This window comes from Buceros rhinoceros, unplaced genomic scaffold, assembly GCF_000710305.1.
Source record: "Buceros rhinoceros silvestris isolate BGI_N320 unplaced genomic scaffold, ASM71030v1 scaffold36563, whole genome shotgun sequence".
Classification (NCBI taxonomy): domain Eukaryota; kingdom Metazoa; phylum Chordata; class Aves; order Bucerotiformes; family Bucerotidae; genus Buceros; species Buceros rhinoceros.
In genome coordinates this window covers 8,109-17,057 of record NW_010402463.1, presented here as the reverse complement: position 1 = coordinate 17,057, position 8,949 = coordinate 8,109, and the positions used below count along the sequence as shown (strand labels likewise).

Sequence of the window (8,949 nt, the reverse complement as noted above, 5' to 3'; positions counted from 1 at the left end):
AGTTTGGGCAGGGCGTGGTACAGCCTCTGGTGAGGTGTCTCCGGGGGTTATCCGGGCCCGGCGCCCTCCTGTGCCACCACAAGCTGCTGAGCACGGCTGTGTTGGGTGCAGGAGTGCCACGGGAGAGGCATGGCAGGAGATCATGCTGTCCTGCCTGGAGGGCAAAGGCTGCGAGCCAGACACGACGGCGACATCGGGGCAGAACGAGAATGAGCGCTGCGGCACTGACCTGGCCTACGTTTACTTTGTCTCATTCATCTTCTTCTGCTCTTTCCTGGTGAGTTCCTCCCCCCAGGAGCCCTGGGGGTGCCCCTTACCAGTACCCCCAACTTGCACCCCAGCCGTAGGGTCACCTTCCATCATCTTCCTATGATTATCCTTCCTTCCCTCTCTCTCTCTCCCCTGCTCTGCTTCTTCTCCCTCCACTTTCCTTTCTCTCTGCCTTTTTCCCTTTCACTTAGATGCTCAACTTGTTCGTGGCGGTCATCATGGACAATTTTGAATACCTGACTCGGGATTCCTCCATCCTGGGACCTCACCATCTAGATGAGTTTGTCCGGATCTGGGCAGAGTATGACAGAGCAGCGTGGTATGTAGCCAGCTCCTTCTCTCCCGAGCAGCCTCTCAGAGCTGGTTTTAAACTGGCGTCTCTGTGTGTCTGGCTGTGATGCCTGGGATGGTCAGGGAAGGGCTGTTCTCGCCCGTGCTCATTACAAGGGCAGCAGCCGCTTCCTGCAGCACCTGGTGGCACAGGCGTCTTGGGTGATGTTCACAGTTTGCCACGGTCTTTATCCTGAGCGCCGGAGATTCCTGCTCTTTCTCTCCTCCTTGGACAGCAGATAGGTCCCTCTCAGCCCCCTCCCCTGTCCCCACGCGCCAGCTGGGTGCCTCTGCACTGAGACTCCATCGCCTGCTCCCCAGCACCCACAGCTCCCCATCAGAGCAGGGCTGAGCGTGGCTTGTTCCCAGCTGTGGGGAGATGCTGGGGGTCTGCTGGACTCCTGTCATGTCACCTACGGAGGACCTTGTTTGGCGTATGGTGTTCCTGGGCTGGCCAGCTTGCTCACCCCTTTAGAGGTGGGAGGACTTTGTTTCTTGCACTTACTCCTTGGTTGGTGAAGACCCCGGTGACCAGGGCTCCCATTCACAGGCAGCAGCTCGCTCCCAGCAGTGGGGTGGGTTCACAGCGGCCGTGCATACCCTGAGTGGCCAGGCTTTGGTTCTGTTCCCACTGCTGCTGCAGAGGACTCGTCCTCTGTCACTCCTCCCAGGATGGTCTGGAGAATCTCTGGGGCAGTGTGAAGCCCTCAGCAGCTCTGGGAGCATGTGTGCCCCCTATTCAGTCCCGGCACTATGAGGTCATCTTGTATGGTTCCTTCTTCCTGCCCGCAGCCCAGGGACAGCCTTTTTGGAGCCATGACCCACCACTGCTGTGCTGGGGAGCGTGGGCGATCTCAGCTTGAGAGTCCTTGGCAGCCACACACTCCCCTTTGGAGACTCTTCGCCTCCACTGCTAATGTCCTGCCCCTCGAGAGACCAGCTCCTGCCAAGATAATTTCTTGTGCCTAATATCACCAGCTCCTTGCATAGTTTCCTCCACCATTTCTGTCCCACCCTGTGCAGCTCGGTGCTGGCCAGGTTTCTCCATGCCTGGCTGCCTCCAGCACTCTTGCTGCTGTGAAAGGCCTCCGTGGGCATGTGGGTTTGCTTGTTTGCAAGTGAACATGCCTTATGCAAGGGGCAGAGGACAGCATGGCTGGGTAGATGCCCTGATGGACAACTAGAGAAGTGAGAGAAGGTGAGAGCAGTGAAACCCTGGGTTGCTCGGTGTGGGGCATTACACCCATGGGCTTTGGGAAGGATTTCTTCTCACCAGGCACTTCATTCCCTCTCGCCCTCCATGTTGGTGGTCTGGGTCTTCAGACCTGAGCTGTCCTATCGATGCCATGCCCCACTCTGATTTCTGAGCGAGCCATGCTCTTCTGTCACAATATGTAGCCAGTGGTTAGGGAACGTGTGCAGGAACCTGGTGGTGCTGTGCCCATGGGGACAGCCCTGGCCCCCATTGCTGGGTGAGGAACGGGTGAGTACATCCAAATGGGTCCCACCACCTGAGTGGGGGGCAGCAGTTCTGCATCCTGACACTGGGACCATCACACAAAGGTCTTGTGAAGAGACTGTCCAACACCACGGGGGCTCAGAGATGGGTTTTGCCCCAATGGCTGGGTTAGCTCTGGCCAGTGATAGAGAGGGGATGGGAGAAGAGCAAGGAGAAACCAGAGGCAAAGGAGCTGGGTGGGATGGTAATGCCATTCTTTGCCTCCTCGTGTGGTTTCCCTCCAAGCTTGTCCAATGATGCCCAGGAGGCTGCAGCATGCTGCACCTCAGCACTTCCACCCCACACGGTTCCGCTTCCCAAAGGGCTCTGGTCTGGAGTGTGGAGCTCAGCATCTGACAGCCCCTTCACCCTCTCATGCCAGCTCTGCGCCTTGACTGCTTCCCTATTTGAGCCGGTGCAGGAGGGATACGGGCCGTACCCTCGATGACTGCACCTGGGTCGGAGGAGATACGCTTCTGCGGGCGAGAAGGGGTGTGTGTAAGAGAGGGTTTGCTTCTAATAATGTGTACCCTTGGCAGAGTGTGGTCTGATGGTCTGAGCACAGGACTGGACCTCGAAACACCTAGGTGCTGGAGCCACAGCCACTGATCACCAGCCGGTCACATTATCTCTCCCTGTCTCAGGTTCCCCAGATACTGGAGATACAAGTGATTCAGCTGCCAACCTCCCCGGGACCTCGTGAGGAGCAGAGAGTTGGCTGTGTGAGGACAGGGTCTCTGGTGCTGTGATGGGACACAACTCTATCAAAAGGGCTTGTGGTGGCTAGAACCCAACCAAGCTGCAGGCTCATCCCCTCTAAAATCTCAGCCTTCTCCCACCAGGTGTAGGTGGCCAGGGACACGATGAGGAATGGTGATGGGGTGGTGTTGACTGCCAAAACTGTCCTTCTCCACGGTCGAGGTGGGTCAGTTTGAGGAGGTATGATCTGACTCCTGGTGGAGAATGCAGTAGCTGATGCTCGTGGCTCTCCCCTCTCTGGGTCTGACAGACCCAGAATGAGAAGAGTCATGCACCCTGGGGGTTTTGCCCCACAGATGGCCCCAGCATCCCCTGGTTAAGCTCTCCATGCTGCCCTCCACCCTCTCAGTGTCCTATTAACCCACCTGTGCTTCCTTTGCAGCGGCAGGATCTCGTATAAGGATATGTACAAATTAGTACGGGTGATCTCGCCTCCTCTGGGCCTAGGAGAGAACTGCCCCTACAGGGTGGCGTGCAAGGTTTGCCTCCCAGTCCTCCGCCACAACCTGGCCACGGGACGCACCATCCACCCTTCCTTCCCCACCCCGCTCCACCGCCACTGCGCCTCCCGAGGGAACCCTGACGTTGCTTTCCTTCGAGTTTAAAGAGGTCCATGGCCTCCCAGAGCCAGCAGCTGTCCCCCTCAAGGGGAGGCATGAGTGGGGCCGGGGGGGGCGCTCAGAGCCTCCAGGGGTGGGTTTTGACAAATTGTGTCCCCCAGCCAGCTCTGCACCTGGCTCCATCGGTGCAGAGAGCCCCTGGAGAGCGCTGGGCCAAACGCCACCATCCCTGCTTGGCTTCTCAAGGTGGCCTCGTGTGGGAGCAGGTTTTTTGCGGGGTCCTGGGGTGGGAATGGGGGGAGTGAAGGCAGGAGGATGTTGGGGACTTTATTGTTATTCTGGAGAGTGAGGACTAGGGGAAGGACGGGGAGGCCAGGGTGACCTTGGGGGATGCCATACTTTGCCCAACAGACTCTTCCTCAAGGATGGCACTTACAGGACATGTCTCAGGGTAGCAGGACTCTTGCTAGTCTTGCTCTTGGCCTGCCAGACCTGCTCGGGAGGTACTGACTCCTGGGCACATCTCTGGAGCTCAACAGCTCCTCTCCTTCTGCTTGAGCCAAGCTCCTGGCTGCTGGCCATGAGTAAACGGCACAATTTGGCCTCCTTGTGTCTCTCTGACTTGCACGGGTTTTTTTAAATTTTATTTTGGGATCTCAGTTGAGCAAAATCCTGCACCTGCCACTTTCTTGGAAGTGCCGTGATGACTATGTCTGTGTCCATGGCATGAGAGGATGTAGCACAGAGCTTTTTCTTCCCTTTGCATCCCTCACAGCATCTGAGGAGATTTAAAGGAGAAGCTCAGACTCTCCTGGCCCTTCATCTTGGGTTTGCATGCCTGGAACTGCTGTGTCACCCTCCACAGCTGGTCGTGGGGATGATGCACGTATTTGAAATCTTGAAGTAGACTCTCCAAAGTAAAGCAGAGCAAGCAAGCCAAGGCCTGGATGCTCAGTCATTTCATCTACGAGGAGGTATTTAGGGATAGATTCCTCGCAAGAATCTCAGAAGGCTCGTCTGTTCAAGGAGCAGCTTCTCGAAGTCTTTCCACTCCTCTTGTTGCATCCCTGGCAAAAGATGGCGGCTTTGCTGAGGTCCCTGCCAGACCTTCAGAAGAGAGAAGACACCTTCAGGAGGCGTTTCTAGTCTGTCTTGATTGCCATCAGGGCTTCACTGGTGAAGGCTGCTCTCCTGAGCTGGATCACCTGCTGCTCAGAAGGGTACCTGCAATGCTTCGCGGGAAGAGGGAGCTCTGCAGCAGCCTGGACTTTCTGCCGACTCTGCGAGGGGTGGACAGTGAAGATGGATAACTCAAGGGGAGGTGGAGGCACAGAGAGTGAGACCAGCTTCTGCTGTTGTGTGAGGGAGACCATCCGCATCTCTTCATTCTGTGACCTCGGTCTCCTCCTCCCTTGAAATGAGGTATTTCAAGGGCATGAGAGATTTTCAGGGATTCCCACTGCCCTGGAACAATTCCCAAAAAGCAGCTGATGAAGAAAGAAAATCCGCATGGCTGTTGCAGCTTGCCACCACGGTCCCAGCCAGCTCTACTCCTTGGGATTATCTCTGCCTTTCTTCACCCTCCCTGCTTCTAGCAGTCGTGTAAAAGTGAGCCAAAGAGATGGGCATCACATTTACCCCCAGAAGTAGCCCTTGAGATGGTCATGAGTCAGCTAAATGCTCTGCAGACATTCATATCCCTGTGGACACCTCCTATTCCTGAATCTGCTCCTGCATCACTTGCTGTCCTGGTGCTCTGTTCCTAACAGCCTGGTACGACACGGCACTTATTTCTGAACCGCAGGAGGACAGATGTCCCCTGGATTTCCTCTTCCATCACTCACAGGGCTCTCTCAGAACACCAGGCCATTATGGCTTGGCAGTTTTACAGGCCACTGTGCTTTAGCCACAGGGCACATCTCCGTCCAGACACAGGACAGATGGCCAGCTCTCCCATCGAGGATGTGACGGGGCTTGGACCAGCTCTTGGGAGCCATCCTGTTCAGATGGATATCTTCCACCTGCCTGCCTGTGCTTCACTCCATGGGGATGTGGTTTCTGGGCACTGCTGGGCTGTTCTAAACACTTTAAGATCTCTTCTCTGAGAAGCAGCAGAGTGTGCAGCCCATCTGGGAGGGCAGTTCTCGTTCCTGGTTACTGCTGCAAACTCATCCTTTCACAAGAACCCGTTCCTCCTTCGCTGTGCGAAGGATGGTGTCTGATGTGTGCTGGGTGTGCTAAAATCCCCCCTGCCTGGAAGGGTGGGTGGAAGATCTCCTCTTGCTTCCTTTCTGCACAAAGTCCGTGTATGAAAATCTTGAAGCCGTCTTCTCCCCTTCAGACACAAGTCAAGTCAGTGCACAGCCAGCTCTGCCAAGACACTGCTTGAGGGCTCCTGGACCTGGATGTTTCCTCTTGATCATCCCACTTAACAGCCTCCAGTGTTGTTATCAACCCTCTTTCCAACCTGTTTAGGTGTGTCAGGTCTCAAAGGAAACAGCTTGACCAGTCTGTTCTGTGCCTGACCCCAAACCAGCTCCCATTGCAGGTTGTCACCATCTCTAGTTCACGTCTGAAATGTCAGGACTTATCTTGGTGGGGGCCTCTTTGGCCAAGGGTCTGCTTCCAAAGCAGCGGTACCCCCTGAGAAGAGGAGACATTTTCTTTTCCCCTTTCCATGTTGCTCTGAGCACATGGGTAGGAAAGAGGCCAAGATCCTGCGGGGAGTGCTTAATTTTTTTGGCAGTGCCCTCTCTCCTAGTCCACCTCAGCTGAGACAGGTTCCTCTCCAGCAGCATCCTCCCAGCCCAGCTGGAAGAGTTGATGCCTTTGCTGTTGTGAGGTTGCCCTTGCCCATTACCCATCCTGAGCATTGCAGTGCAGGACAGAAGCCTGGCACGAGGGGAAGAAAAGGTGGCTGAACCCAGGAGAATGAACCCTGGGAGATGGACTTGAGAGTCCTCCTGGACGTGCACAGAGAGGGAGACACAGCCCAAATATCTCAGCCTGGCAGAGGGCTCAAGGCGTCATCGGGTGGCCCGTTTTTGGTAGCGTTCCTTGCTACAGCACTGCTAGGCAGGTCCTTAAGGAGCAGAGGAACGTGAGGTGGGGGTCCATCCTAGCTGCCTCCCTTGGGAAACCCAAACGAACCCCAATGTTGGAAGGCCCAAACAGCTGCCTCTGCTGAGACTCTTTAAACTCCAACCTGGTGGAACTTGCAGCCGCATGTGGGAGAGAGGCAGGGCGGGAGCATGGCATGTACAACTTTTCCTCCCGGTTTTGTTTTTTCAGCCGATTCAGCATGCCTTTTGCACTGGTGCATGGCGGGAAAGTGGTCCATCCGCAGAGCCAGACGGAAGCAACTGGGCATCTTCCTTTGACAAGTGACCCTGGCCCACTGCCTTCTATGCAAGATGCTGCCTCCCAATTGCATAGACCTTATGAGCTGGGGATACACAGCCTTCCGGCTATGGGTTAGGTGGCGATGCAAAGCAACACCCAGGTCCCCCCCCGGGAGGGAAGACGCTACGGAGGCCACAGAGCGCTGTGGTGCAAACCACCGTTACCTCAAATAACCCATGGCTCGAGTGCCGTGTATCTGATTTATACCACTCGCACACAGCCCTGGAACCTGTGGGACAAGGTGGGGGCTGCTGGAGGGCTTTAGGGAAGGGGTTGAGAGCAGAGGAGGACTCCCAGGCTGCTAGTGAGACAGGCGCCGGAGGCCAGCAGCAGAGAGGAGAGGGGTGAGTTGCTTTCTGCCAGCATTCCTGGGTCTGTGTGAGCAGTGCTATAAATCCACATCAGGACAGACTCTCATGTACGATTTGCCTTGATTAACGGGTTTCCTATTCTTTCCCTGTTTGTCCGTTTGTTTTTTTCTCTCCTGTTTTCCTGTACTATTTTTGTTTGTACGTTTTTCCGCTCTCTGGGAATGCCTCCTCTCTCTCTGCATCTCCCTCCCTCCCCTTCCCCCTTCATGAGCAGTGGCCGAATCCATTACACTGAGATGTATGAAATGCTGACTCTTATGTCACCACCGCTAGGCCTCGGCAAGAGATGTCCTTCCAAAGTGGCCTATAAGGTAGATCAACCCTTCCTTCTACGGGGGCTAGAGCCAAGCAGGAGCCGGGGCTCGAGGGACCTGTGGGAGGTGGGGCTGTGGGGAGCTGGGGAGGTGCTGGGGGCATCCAACATGTGTTGAGCTCTCTCCTGGAGAGCCTGGTATGCTCAGAAGAGTCCTGGCCACGTTGGCTGGTCTCCATTGCCCACGTATGTGATGCTGCCATGGTCACTCACAAGCCCTGGGAGTTCTGGGGTGGAAGACCCCAGTGGAAGAGGAGGGGCAGGATCAGCAGTAGGGTGGAAGTGGGAAGGTTGGAGAAGATGAGGTGAGGAGCAACCCTGTAGCACAGTTAGGAGTGAGATGTCCTTAGGAGCTAACTGAGCCCAGCTCTGCCCCTCGGCTTGGAACCAGCCTTGTCCCAGCCGGTGCAGAAACAGAGCTAAAGGCTGTGGAGATGGGAAGTGGGTGTGCAGCAAGGACGTATCCTGCAGGAGTGGCCCCGCAGAGCACGAGGAGCCAGGGGCATCGGCACGAGCTGTCCCAAGAACGGCACGTGCAAGGCAAAGCTAGGTGCCTTCAGAAGGTGTGTCCTGAGGTTTACCCCCTTGTCCCTCCCGGGGCGGTGGCCAGCAGTCAGCTAACGGCACAGGCACAGCGTGCTCCTGGCCACGTAGGCGTGGAGCAGGAGCACGGGAAGCCCTGAAGGATGTGGGGTGGGAGCTGCACGGCTTCGCTGAGGGCAGCAGCTGCTAGGACAGGACCCAGAGCTACAAAGCCCAGGTGTGGGGCAGACTGAAGCTTTTCTTGGCCACGGGCTGCTGCCTGCAGCCCTTTCAGCAGCACGGAAAGGGGCATTTCTGCACACTTGCAAACGTGGTGCCACGCTCTCCAGCTCTCACGTGTCTGTTCACACACGCACGCATCCCCCACCACACTCTTCCAGGAGAAAAAGGGAGGCTTGAAGGCAGGGAAAGGACATAAGAAGCCGGGTGAAAAGGAATGGGCAGGGAAGGGATGACCCAAGGTATTCACAAAGCAAAATATACTCTCTGGAAAGTGGATCTGGCCACTTCAGTTTGCACCCCGCCTGCCCAGGGTGGGGAAGGAGCATGGCGTGTCTAACCTGCCTTGGTTGCCCTTCTCTCTTTCCTTCTGCACTTTTTCTACCCCTCCTTCCCTTCCCCACCCCTGGATAATTTGGACCCTGTGCATGTGCTGGCAAACTTCATCTCTGAAAGACGCAAAAAGGGAGCGCCAGGATGTAGCATGCTAGAGGAATCCAGCCGATCTGAAGTCCCTGGAGGTTAGGGACCCTCCTCATCCCTGCCCCAGGTGGGAAGGGTTGAGAGCTGGAAAGCCAAACCACCAGGGAACGGAAACCTGAGCCCCCTCTCCCCTTCCCGAGCATTTCCCATGCCCGCATCCCTGATGGATCAGGCGTGTCTTCCCAAAAGTGCTGGGAGGTG

The 8,949-nt window shown here is 56.2% G+C and overlaps 1 protein-coding gene across 1 annotated transcript in view; it reads left to right on the top strand.

The window, feature by feature from the left end:
- Window positions 1-8,949, top strand: part of LOC104490372 (voltage-dependent R-type calcium channel subunit alpha-1E-like) — a gene marked incomplete at both ends in the record, with an annotated part of 22,070 nt that overhangs the window by 5,020 nt on the left and 8,101 nt on the right. Inside the window, 3 exons of the mRNA XM_010132645.1 lie at window positions 112-277; window positions 462-589; window positions 7,405-7,501. Coding sequence (XP_010130947.1) covers window positions 112-277; window positions 462-589; window positions 7,405-7,501 — 391 coding nt within the window. The remainder of the gene's footprint in view (window positions 1-111; window positions 278-461; window positions 590-7,404; window positions 7,502-8,949) is intronic.